Raw genomic sequence first — 17,307 nt, 5'->3', positions numbered from 1 at the left:
CTGCAGAGACGTGACAAGGACAAGCAGGAGCACAGAGAGAGAGAGAGACAGTTGAAAGGATGTGATGATGCATCCTGCCAGAGCCAGCTTCATGGTGTCTTACAGATCAGTGTTGTTCAAAATGACACTCCCAGACAAAAGTGAGTATAATACAAGCACACACCAGGGAGAAGCTGCCATGGTCCATCAGTGCTGTGTCCTCTGTCAAGCACTCAATTACAGCAAGGCTAAAAATACACCCTGAGGACTGTCAACCCTGCCAACATAGGGAAGCTATAACCTACTGTGAAAGACGGGGGGAAATGCCACTGTCAATCTAAGCTCTCCTCACAGCTAGACAACATAGCCCAAACACGATGGATCAGGTAGACATTCATTCAAACAGCACTCAACAAAAGTTTTCTCACAGAAACCAAAAAGTGACCCTACTCTGAACTGAAAATAAAATAACACATCCTAGATCTGAATGAATTAAATATTCTTATTAAATACTTTTTTCTTTACATAGTTGAATGTGCTGACAACAAAATCACACAGAAATTATCAATGGAAATCAAATTTATCAACCCATGGAGGTCTAGATTTGGACTGACACTCAAAATTAAAGTGGAAAACCACACTACAGGCTGATCCAACTTTGATGTAATGTCCTTAAAACATGTCAAAATGAGGCTCAGTAGTGTGTGTGGCCTCCACGTGCCTGTATGACCTCCCTACAATGCCTGGGCATACTCCTGATGAGGTGGCGGATGGTCTCCTGAGGGATCTCCTCCCAGACCTGGACTAAAGCATCCGCCAACTCCTGGACAGTCTGTGGTGCAACGTGGCGTTGGTGGATGGAGCGAGAAATGATGTCCCAGATGTGCTCAATTGGATTCAGGTCTGGGGAATGGGCGGCTAGTCCATAGCATCAATGCCTTCCTCTTGCAGGAACTGCTGACACACTCCAGCCACATGAGGTCTAGCATTGTCTTGCATTAGGAGGAACCCAGGGCCAACCGCACCAGCATATGGTCTCACAAGGGGTCTGAGGATCTCATCTCGGTACCTAATGGCAATCAGGCTACCTCTGGCGAGCACATGGAGGGCTGTGCGGCCCCCCAAAGAAATGCCACCCCACACCATGACTGACCCACCGCCAAACCGGTCATGCTGGAGGATGTTGCAGGCAGCAGAACGTTCTCCACGGCGTCTCCAGACTCTGTCACGTCTGTCACATGTGCTCAGTGTGAACCTGCTTTCATCTGTGAAGAGCACAGGGCGCCAGTGGCGAATTTGCCAATCTTGGTGTTCTCTGGCAAATGCCAAACGTCCTGCACGGTGTTGGGCTATAAGCACAACCCCCACCTGTGGACGTCGGGCCCTCATACCACCCTCATGGAGTCTGTTTCTGACTGTTTGAGCAGACATATGCACATTTGTGGCCTGCTGGAGGTCATTTTGCAGGGCTATGGCAGTGCTCCTCCTGCTCCTCCTTGCACAAAGGCGGAGGTAGCGGTCCTGCTGCTGGGTTGTTGCCCTCCTACGGCCTCCTACACGTCTCCTGATGTACTGGCCTGTCTCCTGGTAGCGCCTCCATCCTCTGGACACTACGCTGACAGACACAGCAAACCTTCTTGCCAAAGCTCGCATTGATGTGCCATCCTGGATGAGCTGCACTACCTGAGCCACTTGTGTGGGTTGTAGACTCCGTCTCATGCTACCACTAGAGTGAAAGCACCGCCAGCATTCAAAAGTGACCAAAACATCAGCCAGGAAGCATAGGAACTGAGAAGTGGTCTGTGGTCACCACCTGCAGAACCACTCCTTTATTGGGGGTGTCTTGCTAATTGCCTATAATTTCCACCTGTTGTCTATTCCATTTGCACAACAGCATGTGAAATTTATTGTCAATCAGTGTTGCTTCCTAAGTGGACAGTTTGATTTCACAGAAGTGTGATTGACTTGGAGTTACATTGTGTTGTTTAAGTGTTCCCTTTATTTTTTTGAGCAGTGTATATGCGTGGGTTGAAAGTGGTAAAGAACTAGTCTTTAAATGGAAAGCCCACATCATAGCCTTTATAGTGGTATCTCACTCAACCTATAATAGGACTGGAACTGATATGACATCTCTACCCACCTGCATAATTGAGAGACACAGTCTGAGTGGCAGTTCCAGCCTCGTTGGTTGCCAGGCAGGTGTAGTTCCCAGCATCCTCGGGGAGGGCATCTCTGATTGTTAGACCTCCGTGGTTGGATATACTCATCCTGTATTGTGTAAGACAGACAGATCAGTCATGGGAATTCATTTTAATTGATTTAGATGATTACAAATACATGTGTCTTGGTGAAATTCATCACTTGATGTCCAAGTATATCCAATCTCTTTTGAAAATGTATTTATTGGCAGCCAGATCACGTACATTTACCAAAAATCGGGAATAATGTAGTTTGTGGTTAGCTGCAACTGTAAAATGAAGCAAACGAGATGTGACATTTGTATATTCATGGGAAGCTGTTAAAATAGAATCCAACAACTCTCTGCAGCTGCTGTTGTGTAGGTGTTGAGTGGGCTAAGAGTTCCTTTACCTTGGCCGATTAGGGAGGAACATGTTTCCATGACTCCAGAAGAGCTGCGGAGGGGGGGAGCCGGCTGCTGTGCAGACGAGGCGGACCTCAGACCCCCTGGAGAAGGCTTGTCTCTGGGGTCTGACTACCACAGAAGGGGCCTCTGCAGAGAGATAGAGAGGATCCATAGGAAAGAGCTGATGACTCATGTCCCAGTCATGTTTGTATGAGTAATAATTTATTACAGGCAGAGCTGATTATGGCTAGGCAGTGGTAAATCTCTCCTAGTCTGGGGGCAGAGCGTGATTCACCAGGAGGGCCTGACATCATGATCACAGCGGATCACAGTCAGAGACATGTTTCAAATTTGTTTGTCCTTTGCAAACGCATTACAAGCATCTGAGTCCATGCCCATCATAGAAGCTGCAATTTTCGACTTGCATCAATTGGGCTGATTTGAAACATGTTCTGACTGAGAGCGTTTCTGGAGAAGTAGATAAAAAATGTGTCAATACAATTAGATGGGGCCAGTCATGCTACTAAGGCAGTAATGGAAAGCAGATGCCGGAGGCCTGGAGGAGGTATAGAGGATGTGTTTAGTGTTTAAGCAGATGATCAGTACAGTGTGGTTGGAGTGCGGTGAGCTACAGTACCTGGGACGAGCAGCCACACTGTGACTCGGCTGTCTCCGTTGGCATTGGTGGCCACACACTGGTACTGGCCAGCATCCTGGGGCTGCACCTCATTGATCTCCAGCAAGGAGTTGGGCAGGACCCTGACCCTCCCGGAGTGGGCCAAGATAGTGAGGCCTGCCCGCTGCCAAGTCAGGTTGTGGCGCATGGAGCCCTCCACCTGGCAGGCCATCACAGCCACAGCCCCCACCGTAGAGCTCACGTTCAGTGGGGCCTTCAGCACCGGAGGAGGCTCTGTCTCATGGGAAACACAGTCAACACAGTGAGACAAACAACACACTATGAGCAGGGACAAAACAGTTCATTTTACTGTCAATGTAAACATTTGGAATTACATGTTTTGTTTCAAAGTGGTATTTAAATCAGCAATATATAAATAAGATAAGTATTTTGGAAAGCTTTGACTAGCTACGGTACTGTAAGTGATCTGTGACTGTGTGTGTGTGTGTGTGTGTGTGTGTGTGTGTGTGTGTGTGTGTGTGTGTGTGTGTGTGTGTGTGTGTGTGTGTGTGTGTGTGTGTGTGTGTGTGTTGGTGTGTTCTGACATACCTCTCACGGTCAGCTGTGTGAGCGCTTGTCTGAGTCCTGCGCTGCTCTGAGCGATGCACTCGTACGGACCCTCATCCTCACCTGAGGCATGTGGAATTTCCCAAAATGCTTTGCCAGAGAACCTGAGTCCCATGAACAGTTAGCTGGCAGATGAGTGATGATGGGAACATGATACTGTCTTACACCATTGACAAATTAGCCTCTCTGGCACAGAGACACAGCGAATACCACTCGTCAGAGGTCGGCATTATTTCATGCATGTAATTCAAAACAGAGTGTCAGAACAGAGGGAGAAAGAAATAATGCTTTGTTAAGTTTCCAAGATGACACAATCGAATGCGTAATGTACACAAAATCCACTGTGTATACCCGTCTCCTGATTGATGCAGCAATAAAAGGCAACCGAGTCTATCGGCAATAATGTCTTGCAGAGCTGGTAACTGCAAACAGTACACTGTGTCATACCCCATGACCTAATTAGCTGTTTTACAGCGGGTATTGAATGCATATGGCTGTTCCATCCAAAAGGAGGGCAAGTCAAGTGTTATAGTGTATTATAGTGTGTTATAGTGTGCTATAGCGTGTTATAGTGTGCTAGCGTGTTATAGTGTGTTCATAGTGTGTTATAGTGTGTTATAGAGTGTTACAATATGTTACAGTGTGTTACTGTGTGTTATAGTGTGTTAGAGTGTGTTATAGTGTGTTACTGTGTGTTACAGTGTGTTACAGTGTGTTATAGTGTGTTCAACAAACAGAACAGATGGAGACTCACTGGAACAACTTCTCCTCCCCAATAGCAACGCCACTCCTGGTGAACCTCAGCCTATAGGGAACGTCGCTCTCTACCGAACAGCCAATCATAGCGGGCTGCATATAAAAGCCGTTCACCACCTTGGGCATGCTCACCGCTGGGGGATCTTTGTCATGACAAAAAAGAGAGGAGGGAAAAGGTCACACAAAGGACTAGGTCTGTCTTGGAGACACTAGGAAAGAGACTGAGGAGAGGGATCTCTTACCTGGGATTATGTTTGTGTAGGAGACACTGGACAACCTCTGGAAGGGGTATCCTTCATCATCCTTCCCTGTCACCTTGAGGAAGAAGCTTTGGGAAGGAGTGCGAAATTTTGGGACACTCCAGAGTCCTCGGCTGCCACTGTCAGAGGGCAGAGGCACGGGGAGGGTACGTAGGGAGCGTCCTGAACCTGAAACTAACTCCATGTGACTCAGCTGACCTGGGGGCTTCAGTCCTGTACACTTCAGCAGCACATGGGCTGGAACTCCTTTGAAAGGGGAGGGGAGCCCAACGTTATTCAATGCAATCACGTATACATACAAAGACATAAAATTGCATGCACACATTACCTTTGATGGGTCTCTCCCTGGTATGGTTGAACTCAGACACTGGTATACTGGAGAACCCAGCCCGGAAGTCCAGATTACTGACCCCTGTAACTCTCAGAGTGTGGCGGCCACCACCGCCCACCTGGACATAGACAGGACATTCAGTTGTTGTATTTTGTCTCAGAGGTGACTAAAGCAGTTATCTCATTCTCAATACAGGATGATCACATCAGGAGGATCTACTGTACAGTACCTTCAGAGTCCAGGCTCCAGGTCGGGGGAACTTCAGGTTGACAACACGGGCAGAGTTTGGGATATTCAGCAGCTCTGTGAGGCCCTCCTCCACTCTAACAGTGTGACCTAAGCAATTGAGACATAACAATATCATTTCAAAATTTTAAATAACATTAATGTTCAGCAAAATGGATATCACAGGAGGTTGGTGGCACCTTAATCGGGGAGAACAGGCTCATGGTAATGGCTGGAGTGGAAACCACAAGCTCCTTTCCAGACATTATTATGAGCTATCCTCCCCTCAGCATTCTCCACTGATGGATATATAGTATTATTCTCAAGTATTGACAAAGTTATTTGCTATCTATACAGAGAAAATACATAATGAAAGCATGATGTACCAAGGGGATCCCTGAGCTCGATCTGAGGGGCTGGGCCACTAAGTGACACAGTGACCTCCTTCAGGCTGGGGTCAAAGGGCACCTCCCACTGGTTCTCCTGAGCGCTGTCATGATTGGAAGAGAGCAGGTGAACCTTCAGGGCCTGCACTGTCTCCTCCACCCACTTCAAGACCTGGCAGAAGAGAAGACTTAATCTCAGCAAGATAGCAGCACACCCCACACAGCACACAGCTAGAGGACATACTAGACAGGGGAGGTCTGTGACTTAGACTAGACTATATACAGTGGGGCAAAAAAGTATTTAGTCAGCCACCAATTGTGCAAGTTCTCCCACTTAAAAAGATGAGAGAGGCCTGTAGTTTCAGCATAGGTACTCTTCAACTATGACAGACAAAATGAGAAGAAAAAAATCCAGAAAATCACATTGTAGGATTTTTAATGAATTAATTTGCAAATTATAGTGGAAATTAAGTATCATAAAATCTGATTTTAAACCTAAACCTCACCTTAACCCTAACCACAATGCTAACCCTAATGCCTCACTCAGTTCTGCTTCAAGGACAAGACTCATCCCAATAAACGACAACCTGTTAAAGAGGCATTAGAAGAAGACAAACATGTATATCACATCTATTGCAGGATAAATCAATGTTAAATCAAAATGTGTGTTATCTCATAACATGCAAATCAAATCAAATGTCATTAGTCACATGCGAGGAATACAACTGGTATTCACCTTACAGTGAAATGCTTACTTACGAGCCCCTAACCAACAAAGCAGTTTAAATAACAAAAAATCTAAAAATGTGAATAAGAATAGAAATAAAAGTAACGAGTAATTAAAGAGCAGCAGTTAAATAACAATAGCGAGACTATATACAGGAGGTACCTGTATAGAGTCAATGTGCGGGGGCACCAGTTAGTAGGTAGAGTTATTAAAGTGACTATGCATAGTTGACAACAACAGAGTAGCAGCGGTGTAAAAGGGGGGGGGGGGGGGGGGGGGCAATGCAAATAGTCTGGGAAGCCATTTGATTAGATGTTCAGAAGTCTTATGGCTTGGGGTAGAAGCTGTTTTAGAAGCCTCTTGGACCTAGACTTGGCTCTCCGGTACCGCTTGCCTTGTGGTAGCAGAGAGAACAGTCTATGAATAGGGTGGCTGGAGTCTTTGACAATTTTCAGGGCCTTCCTCTGACGCCGCCTGGTACAGAGGTCCTGGATAGCAGGAAGCTTGGCCCCAGTGATGTATTGGGCCGTACGCACTACCCTCAGTAGTGCCTTGCTGTCGGAGGGCGAGCAGTTGCCATACCAGGCAGTGATGCAACCAGTCAAGATGCTCTCGATTGGACCCATGCCAAGTCTCCTAATGGGGAATAGGTTTTGTCGTGCCCTCCTCACAACTGTCTTGGTGTGCTTGGACCATGTTAGTTTCTTGGTGATGTGGACACCAAGGTACTTGAAGCTCTCAACCTGCTCCACTACAGCCCCGTCTATGAGAATGGGGGTGTGCTCTGTCCTCTTTTTCCTGTAGTCCACAATCATCTCATTTGTGTTGAATATGTTGAGGGAGAGGTTGTTGTCCTAGCACCACACGGCCATGTCTCTGACCTCCTCCCTATAGGCTGTCTCGTCATTGTCGGTGATCAGGCCTACCACTGTTGTGTCATCAGCAAACCTAATGATGGTGTAGGAGTTGTGACTGTCCGTGCAGTCATGAGTGAACAGGGAGTACAGGAGGGAACTAAGCATGCAGCCCTGAGGGGCCCCTGTGTTGAGGATCAGCGTGGCGGATGTGTTGTTACCCTTAACACCTGGGGGAGGCCTGTCAGGAAGTCCAGGATCCAGTTGCAGAGGGAGGTGTTTAGTCCCAGGGTCCTTAGCTTATTGATGAGCTTTGAGAGCACTCTGGTGTTGAACGCTGAGCTGTAGTCAATGAATAGCATTCTCACATAGGTGTTTGTTTTATCCAGGTGGGAAAGGCCAGTGTTGAGTGCAATAGAGATTGCATCATCTGTGGATCTGTTAGGGCGGTATGCAAATTGAAGTGGGTCTAGGGTTTCTGGGATAATGGTGTTGATGTGAGCCATGACCAGCCTTTCAAAGCACTTCATGGCTACAGACGTGAGCGCTAAGGGTCAGTAGTCATTTAGGCAGGTTACCTTTGTGTTACAGTTTACATAGCTGTCCATAAATGGACGTTGCATTTTACTTAATGGGTTGGTTTTGCAGGCTTCACTGCTTTCTACTACAGATAATAATATGATTAGGCTATATCTTTACATAAAAAACAACAACAGACAGTCATATTTTCAGTCATTCCAATTAATATAACACCCCTTGTCTTCAAAAATAGAATTTAGAAAGATGGAAATATAGATTAGTCAAATTGTTTTACCTGAGTATAACCCCAAAACGATGGAATAATTAGCCTACTCTGTTGTTTATGATAGACTGATTGGGCTCATTGCTTCGAGTTGAAGCTTTGAGCACTCCCAAAAGTGGTATTTGCATGTGAAAAATGTATTGTTTACGTTTTTGTTGTACGCTTTGATATCTCGACTCCGACATTGCGCGTCCTAATATTTATATATTTCTTAATTCCATTCTATTACTTTTAGATGTGTGTGTATTGTTGTGAATTGTTAGATACTATTGCACTGTTGGAGCTAGGAACAACCCGCATTTAACTACACCGCATTAACATCTGCTAAATATGTGTATTGTGACGAATATCATTTGATTTGATAATTTTGCAGCCGATTCTGTTGCAAAACGTTTCTTAAATGGAAGCAGGCGGAAAGAAACGGGGACCTACCTTAATTTGTCCAATATAATCCCTCGTTTTGCTCTGTTTGCATTCGCACCATTGGATGACATTGCTTATACTATAGTTTACAAAAGCCTATTCCTGCTCTTTTCCTGCGATCCATCAAATGCATTATGTGTCATCATAGTGGTCTCTGATTTCTGGTCACTCTCGCTCAGTCAGAACAAATTTAAAGCAGGCATTTTTTCAAAGACAATTTGAATATCATTGAGAAAACAGAAAGGAGGCCAATATTTTTTCCGCCAAATTCCCGCAGACATCCTTTCTGAATTTGAAAGTAATTCTAGAAGTACTCATCTACTTTTTTAAAAGTATATGTAATCTGATTTTTTTTTGTAATCCATTAGGCCACATGTATTCTGTTACTCCCGAACCCTACATATTGGTTGGGTTTTCAATAGCAGACATGGCCTGAGAGGACTGGTCTGGTCTTGGGTTGATGGGATTGTGGAGGCTTCACTCTGATATGAGGGTAATTATCTTATTCTCAGAGAACAGATTAACCAATGCCTGGCTTCCGCTGAGTCTGAAATAAGCCTGGGGGGCTTTATTACAATACATTTCAGGAGTAATCATCACTGAGAATACTTTTCCCCTTGACTATTACTGTAGAATATTTGACAGGTAGAATTTCAATGTTTGATTATATACTCAACCCTCTAGGTGAAATCATGCTGGTGGTTAGGATTCAGAAGAGAAAACAACGTGTCCTTTCCCCTTTACAGGAAGAGAAGAACCCGTTGTATAACTGAATCTATTTTTTATGACCGGATCATTATTTTTCCATCTTTCAAGTGTTTAACAAGCAACTGTGGTCTCGTGAGTACAGACATTATGGTTGCATTGTACCTATAATAAAACAAAAACAGAAAACATTACTTCAGTGGCCCCTCTGAGAAATGGGGCTTATTCAACACATCTTAATATATTTAGGAATAATGGAGAAGATTGGAGTGAGCAAAGCTGGCCCACTGGGTGCTGACAGCAGCTGGTTCCTCTCTGAATTTACAACTGGAAACAGCTGTCATTTCAAAACAAAACATTAGGGTTCCTCAATGGTTCTTTGGGATGGGTGATGGTTCTGTGGAAATCAAAATGACTCAAATAACCCTTTGAGGTCATCAAAGGTTCTTTACAACTCTTTTAGTGATAATAGCTCATTTGAATATTTGGGGGTGTGGTTTACGCACAACGCTTTTTGTGCAACCATGAGATCATTCCAGTTTATTTAATATGTTGTGTTATGCCATTATGAATTACATATGACTATGGCCAGTGATGGTGTCTTGTGAAAAACTAATGCATGGCCTTAAGTCAATTGAGAACAGTTGACTAAATCAGTCAGTGGTTTTCAATTCTCTCATCAGGGGACCCCCAGCTGTTCCAGATATAGCGCACTTGTTTCAACTTGTCAATTAACGCAATAATAACACCTATGAAATTTGATCAATATAATTTGTCTGACCGGAATAAAAAAAGGATCTACAAAGAACCTTTCAGATTGAGAAAAGGTTCTATAAAGAACCATAAAAAAGGGTTGTAACCATAGTGGATATGTTTTTTTGGTGTTACAGAGGATCGACGGGTCTTTGAAACCTCATCTGCTGTGTCTCGACTGAACAGGCACGTGGTGTTGTGTCAGGAAGAAGCACTTCTGCTATTTTAGAACTAGAGCAAGGAGGGTGGCCAGAGGAAGGTCCGCTAAGGCTGAGGAGATACACTGTTCTTTTCATCTTCCAGCTAGGTTGTTTTCTACAGGGATTCCTCCTCCTCATCATGCCCCTTTGAAACCACCCAGCAGACCGCTTGAATTTTCCTCCCATAGTGGTTGGGGAACCTATAGACCACAGCCCTCCTTGCACACAGGGGTCTCCCAACTCTGGCTCTGGGGTTAAGCCGCTACCACCATCACTGTGAGAGAGGAGACGGGGTGCCAGGAACCAGGTTATTAGGCCAAATCAGTCCCAGATGGACCCCCGTTCTCCTATTGGATGGGAACCTCAAAACACCTGCCTTGCCTCTCCCCCAGACAACAAGCAAGAGTCTACCACATCTGTCTTCCTGTTTCTGAAAGCAGGTCTAGACTACAGAGACTGTCTTTTTTCACTAACATCAGGAACACGACAGAAGATATGGATGAAGTGGATTTAATTGATCTTTTAACAAAAACCCCTGTCCCTTTAACTCACAACTGGGCCCACCTGATAAGGAAACCATTGGGCCAATGTTACTAGTGGTTCTTTTATAGAAGGAAGTCCAGCCACTTCAGTGAGGAGTGCGTGTGGAGTTGAAACACAGAGACACGAACATGCATTAGCCAGGCTGCTGACAAGGTGATCATAAACAGCCTAGAGTAGTTTATAGATGGACAGCAATAACCCATGAGCTCATGGTCGACTCTCGCAAGAGAACAGACATCATCCATGCGCACGGATTAGAGCATAGATGAAACCTCCCAGAGCCCAGAAAGATTTCTCTTGGCCAGGTTCTCAGCCCTCTCACATCCCTCTCACACTGAAAATTGAGGATGGCCTCCATGACCAAAACGACCAGAATTCAAGTTGAATTCTTCGGGATATGTATCCCTTCCACGGGACGGTTGAGCTAATGTAGGCTAATGCGATTAGCATGAGGTTGTATGTAACAAGAAATTTCCCATGACATAGACATATCCGATATTGGCAGAAAGCTTAAATTCTTGTTCATCTAACTGCACTGTTCAATTTACAGTAGCTATTACAGTGAAATAATACCATGCTATTGTTTGAGGAGAGTGCACAATTTTTAACATAAAAAGTTATTAATGAGCAAATTAGGCATATTTGAATAGTCATGATACAACATTTTGAACAGAAATGCAATGGTTCATTGAATCAGTCTAAAACTTTGCACATACACTGCCATCTAGTGGGAAAAATGTATATTGCACCTGGGCTGGAAAAATACAATATGGACTTTACATTTACATTTACATTTACATTTAAGTCATTTAGCAGACGCTCTTATCCAGAGCGACTTACAAATTGGTGCATTATCCCACTACTGGACAGCACGGGGGATTTGACCTGCTTCGTTTCCGACCTGGGCCGGTTCACCCCTCCTTAGACAACCTGGTGGTCCCGGGCTCCCCCAGGAACACCATATCGATACCGAACTTAGCGTGGACACCCGTTCAACATAGTGTGCTGCAGCCCAGAGCTCCTCAGCTCACTTGATCCACCAACCTCAGCCTCCCAGTGACTTGGATTACAGGCACATGCCACCGCACCCGGTGCTCATGCTGCCACTTTCTCTTGCACTTCAAAGATGATGGTACAAAAAAAAATACAAAAGTACGGTTGTTTTTTCCTTTGTATTATCTTTTACCATTAGTGCATTCGCATCGAATAGCCCCCGTGATATGCTGTTAGGGAAGGGAACTTTTAGGGAACTTTTAAGGGAAGTTAGGAACAAATACAGACAGGCAGTTAGGAAAGCTAAGGCTAGCTTTTTCAAACAGAAATTTGCATCCTGTAGTACAAACTCAAAAAAGTTCTGGGACACTCTAAAGTCCATGGAGAATAGAGCACCTCCTCCCAGCTGCCCACTGCAATGAGGCTAAGAAACACTGTCACTATCGATAAATCCACAATAATTGAGAATTTCAATAAGCATTTTTCTACGCCTGGCCATGCTTTCCACCTGGCTATCCCTAAACCGGTCAACAGCCCTGTGCTCCCCACAGCAACTCGCCCAAACCTCCCCCACTTCTCCTTCACCCAAATCCAGATAGCTGAAAGAGCTGCAAAATCTGGACCCCTACAAATCAGCCGGGCTCGACAATCTGGGCTCGACAATCTGGACCCTCTCTTTCTAAAATTATCTGCCGAAATTATTGCAACCCATATTACTAGCCTGTTCAACCTCTCTTTCGTATCGTCTAAGATTCCCATAGATTGGAAAGCTGCCGCAGTCATCCCCCAATTCAGAGGGGGAGACACTCTAGACCCAAACTGCTACAGACCTATATCTATTCTACCCTGACTTTCTAAGATCTTTGAAAGCCAAGTTAACAAACAAATTACCGACCATTTTGAATCCCACCGTACCTCCATGGATGCACCTCAACCACGCTCAAGGTCCTAAATGATATCATAACCGCCATCGATAAGAGACATTACTGTGCAGCCGTATTCATTGACCTGGCTAAGGCTTTCGACTCTGTCAATCACAACATTCTTATTGGCAGACTCAACAGCCTTGGTTTCTCAAATGATTGCCTCGCTTGGTTAACCAACTACTTCTCCGATAGAGTTCAGTATGTCAAATTGGGGGGCCTGTTGTCCGGACCTCTGGCAGTCTCTATGGGGGTGCCACAGGGTTCAATTCTCGGGCTGATTCTTTTGTCTGTATACATCAATGATGTCGCTCTCGCTGCTGGTGATTCTTTGATCCACCTCTACGCAGACAACACCATTCTGTATACCTCTGGCCCTTCGTTGGACACTGTGTTAACTAACCTCCAGATGAGCTTCAATACCATACAACTCTCCTTACGTGGCCTCCAACTGCTCTTAAATGCAAGTCAAACTAAATGCATGCTCTTCAACCAATCGCTGCCCGCACCTGCCCGCCCGTCCAGCATCACTACTCTGGACGGTTCTGACTTAGAACATGTGGACAACTACAAATACCTAGGTGTCTGGTTAGACTGTAAACTGTCCTTCCAGACTCACATCTCCAATCCAAAATTAAATCTAGAATCGGCTTCCTATTTCGCAACAAAGCATCCTTCACTCATGCTGCCAAACATACCCTCGTAAAACTGACCATCCTACCGATCCTCGACTTCGGCGATGTCATTTACAAAATAGCCTCCAACACTCTACTCAACAAATTGGATGCAGTCTATCACAGTGCCATCAGTTTTGTCAACAAACCCATATACTACCACCACTGCGACCTGTATGATCTCGTTGGCTAGCCCTCGCTTCATACTCGTCGCCAAACCCACTGGCTCCAGGTCATCTACAAGTCTCTGCTAGGTAAAGCCCCGCCTTATCTCAGCTCACTGGTCACCATAGCAGCACCCACCCGTAGCACGCGCTCCAGCAGGTATATCTCACTGGTCACCCCCAAAGCCAATTCTTCCTTTGGCCGCCTCTCCTTACAGTTCTCTGCTGCCAATGACTGGAACGAACTGCAAAAAATCTCTGAAGCTGGAGACTCTTACCTCCCTCACTAGCTTTAAGCACCAGCTGTCAGAGCAGCTCACAGATTACTGCACCTGTACATAGCTCATCTGTAAATAACCCATCCAATCTACCTCATCCCCATACTGTATTTATGTATCTTGCTCCTTTGCACCCCAGTATCTCAATGTGCACATTCATCTTCTGCACATCCTACCAATCTAGTGTTTAATTGCTATAATGTAATTGCTTTGCCACCATGGCCTATTTATTGCCTTGCCTCTCTTATCCTACCTCATTTGCACATGCCGTATATAGATTTTTCTACTGTATTGTTGATCGTATGTTTGTTTATTCCATGTGTAACTCTGTGTTGTTGTATGTGTCTAACTGCTTTGCTTTATCTTGGCCAGGTCGCAGTTGCAAATGAGAACTTGGTCTCAACTAGCCAACCTGGTTAAATAAAAGTGAAATATTTAAAATATATATATATTTTAAACCAGATCTATTGTGTGTTATTCTCCTACATTCCTTCCACATTTCCACAAACTTCAACGTGTTTCCTTTCAAATGGTACCAGGAATATGCATATCCTTGCTTCAGGGCCTGAGCTACAGGCAGTTAGATTTGGGTATGTCATTACACGTCACCCCGCTCCTCCGCTCTCTCCACTGGCTTCCAGTTGAAGCTCGCATCCGCTACAAGACCATGGTGCTTGCCTACGGAGCTGTGAGGGGAACGGCACCTCAGTACCTCCAGGCTCTGATCAGGCCCTACACCCAAACAAGGGCACTGCGTTCATCCACCTCTGGCCTGCTCGCCTCCCTACCACTGAGGAAGTACAGTTCCCGCGCAGCCCAGTCAAAACCGTTCGCTGCTCTGGCCCCCCAATGGTGGAACAAACTCCCTCACGACGCCAGGACAGCGGAGTCAATCACCACCTTCCGGAGACACCTGAAACCCCACCTCTTTCAGGAATACCTAGGATAGGATAAAGTAATCCTTCTCACCCCCCTTAAAAGATTTAGATGCACTATTGTAAAGTGGCTGTTCCACTGGATGTCTTAAGGTGAACGCACCAATTTGTAAGTCGCTCTGGATAAGAGCGTCTGCTAAATGACTTAAATGTAAATGTAAATTATAGGCAAAAAAATGGAGGAAAAAGGGGCAGATCCTTAAGAGGTTTTAAACAGCGCATTAGTGTTCTTTGTCTGACCGAGGGCTTACTGACAGATTGCTCCAGTGATTACAACAAGTTAAGTATTAAGAGTTTAAGGAGTGTAACACACAAGGTTTCACAATGAGCTGTTGTGTATGGATTTGGAGCCAGCTAAAGAGGGCAGCTGTGTTGGAAAGAAAGAGGGAAGCCATGACAGACCATATCCTGGTGTTAAAGAGTAAAATAAGCAGTCTGTTTTCTCTCCACATCTCTGCCCGAGACCACAAAAGATTGTGTATATTTGATTTGGCCACACTTTATTAAACTGATATTAAGAGGGGAGATTTTATTTAGATTTGAGGCATGCAGTTTCCAAGGATTAAAGGATTTAAATGAATTCAGTAATACCATGCCACCCAGGAGTACTGTACATCTGAAATAGGATTGTAGTTCTGTTGATCCTTGTTAAATGAGTGGAGAGCTTGTCAATTAGCATAACATTTGAAAGGTGAGAGTGGTCACTTTAAAACATGTAAAGGCAATCCAACCTGGTCTAGCATTATCCACACTCTGGCCAGCTGGGGCCCACGATGAGAGGACTGGTTTCTGTTGATGGTGTGAATGTAGTCCCGCAGCTCTTCATTATTAACCATTATACTGTTGCACAGCTATGCCCTGCAATGTGGTTCTGACATTCAAACACTCCTCAATGAACTATGGAGGTTATGAAGTGTTATTAGAACCAGATCCCACACACATACACGCACCATGCATACATACACATGAATACATAAAGACCGACATGATTTGAAAGAAAGGCAGAAACACATAAAAACACACACAGAGAGCTGGGTTCAGGGGTTCAGTGGGCCACCTTCCAGTCTCCTCTGATGACATGCAGGATACCAGTGTCTCTCCCAAAGGAAACTCTGTCTTGTTTTAAGTTTGACTGCGAGTTATTGAGCTTCGTTGACTTAGGTTTCCAAGATTTGTGGTTCAGTTACATGCTGAGATAAAGTAATCACTCACCACTATTATATAGTTCCTGGTACGAATAATATGCACTGAAAAAATATTTTATGTGTGTCAATACAATACACTATGATTACATGTATGAGTGATATCGGGTTCATATAGCTATTCTTTCGACTGCTTTTACATATAAAATATTCTCCATACACCATGTGTTCATTTGAACCTGCCTGTATTTTTTAAACAGATGTCCTGAAGAGACTAAAAACCTACAATTCTTACAGAAAAATCACACTTATGGTTGACCATTGACTCAGCACACCCTCATGAGTGTGATTGAAAAAATATAGTCAAAAGTTTAGACACACCTACTCATTCAAGATTTTTAAAAATGTTTTACTATTTTCTACATTGTAGAATAATAGTGAAGACATCAACATTATGAAATAACACATATGGAATCATGTGGTAACCAAAATGTGTTATACAAATCAAAATATATTTTATATTTGAGATTCTTCAAAGTAGTCTCCCTTTGCCTTGATGACAGCTTTACACACTCTTGGCATTCTCTCAACAACCAGCTTCATGAGGTAGTCACCTGGAATGCATTTCAATTAAAAGTTCATTTGTGGAATTTCTTTCCTTCTTAATGTGTTTGAGCCAATTAGTTGTGTTGTGACAAGGCAGGGGAGGAACACAGAAGGTAGTCCTATTTGGTAAAAGTCCAAGTCCATATTATGACAAGAGCAGCTCAAATAAGCAAAGAGACGACAGTCCATCATTACTATAAGACATGAGGTCAGTCAATTTCGGAAAATGTCAAGAACTTTGAAAGATTCTTCAAGTGCAGTTGCAAAAACCATCAAGTGCTATGATGAAACTGGCTCTCATGAGGACCGCCACAGGAAAGAAAGACTCAGAGTTACCTCTGCTGCAGAGCATAAGTTCATTAGAGATACCAGCCTCAGAAATTGCGGCCCACATAAATGCTTTACAGAGTTCAAGTAACACATCTTAACATCAACTGTTCAGAGGAGGCTGCGTGAATCAGGCCTTCATGGTGGAATTGCTACAAAGAAACCACTACTAAAGGACATCAATAAGAATAATAGACTAGATTGGGCCAAGAAACACGAACAATGGATATTAGATCGGTGGAAATCTGTTCTTTGGTCTGATGAGTCCAAATTTGAGCTTTTTGGTACCAACCACCTTGTCTTTGTGAGACGCATAGTAGGTGAACAGATGATCTCCGTATATGTGGTTCCCACCGTGAAGCATGGAGGCGGAGGTGTGATGGTGTGGGGGTGCTTTGCTGGTGACACTGTCTGTGATTTATTTAGAATTCAGGGCACACTTAACCAGCATGGCTACCACAGCATACTGCAGCGATACGCCATCCCATCTGGTT

The 17,307-nt window shown here is 44.4% G+C and overlaps 1 protein-coding gene across 1 annotated transcript in view; it reads right to left on the bottom strand.

Moving 5' to 3' along the window:
• LOC115140674 (hemicentin-1-like) overlaps positions 1–17,307 on the bottom strand; it is an 82,913-nt gene that overhangs the window by 54,634 nt on the left and 10,972 nt on the right. The window contains exons 5-13 of the mRNA XM_029679004.2: positions 5,765–5,936; positions 5,383–5,489; positions 5,151–5,271; positions 4,805–5,068; positions 4,561–4,705; positions 3,789–3,910; positions 3,201–3,473; positions 2,569–2,710; positions 2,120–2,247 (exon numbers count right to left, since the gene is read on the bottom strand). Coding sequence (XP_029534864.2) covers positions 2,120–2,247; positions 2,569–2,710; positions 3,201–3,473; positions 3,789–3,910; positions 4,561–4,705; positions 4,805–5,068; positions 5,151–5,271; positions 5,383–5,489; positions 5,765–5,936 — 1,474 coding nt within the window. The remainder of the gene's footprint in view (positions 1–2,119; positions 2,248–2,568; positions 2,711–3,200; positions 3,474–3,788; positions 3,911–4,560; positions 4,706–4,804; positions 5,069–5,150; positions 5,272–5,382; positions 5,490–5,764; positions 5,937–17,307) is intronic.

Source organism: Oncorhynchus nerka, linkage group LG13 (genome assembly GCF_034236695.1).
Source record: "Oncorhynchus nerka isolate Pitt River linkage group LG13, Oner_Uvic_2.0, whole genome shotgun sequence".
NCBI classification, from domain to species: domain Eukaryota; kingdom Metazoa; phylum Chordata; class Actinopteri; order Salmoniformes; family Salmonidae; genus Oncorhynchus; species Oncorhynchus nerka.
Note: the sequence above shows the minus strand (reverse complement) of the source record. Positions and strands in the feature narration are given on the sequence as shown.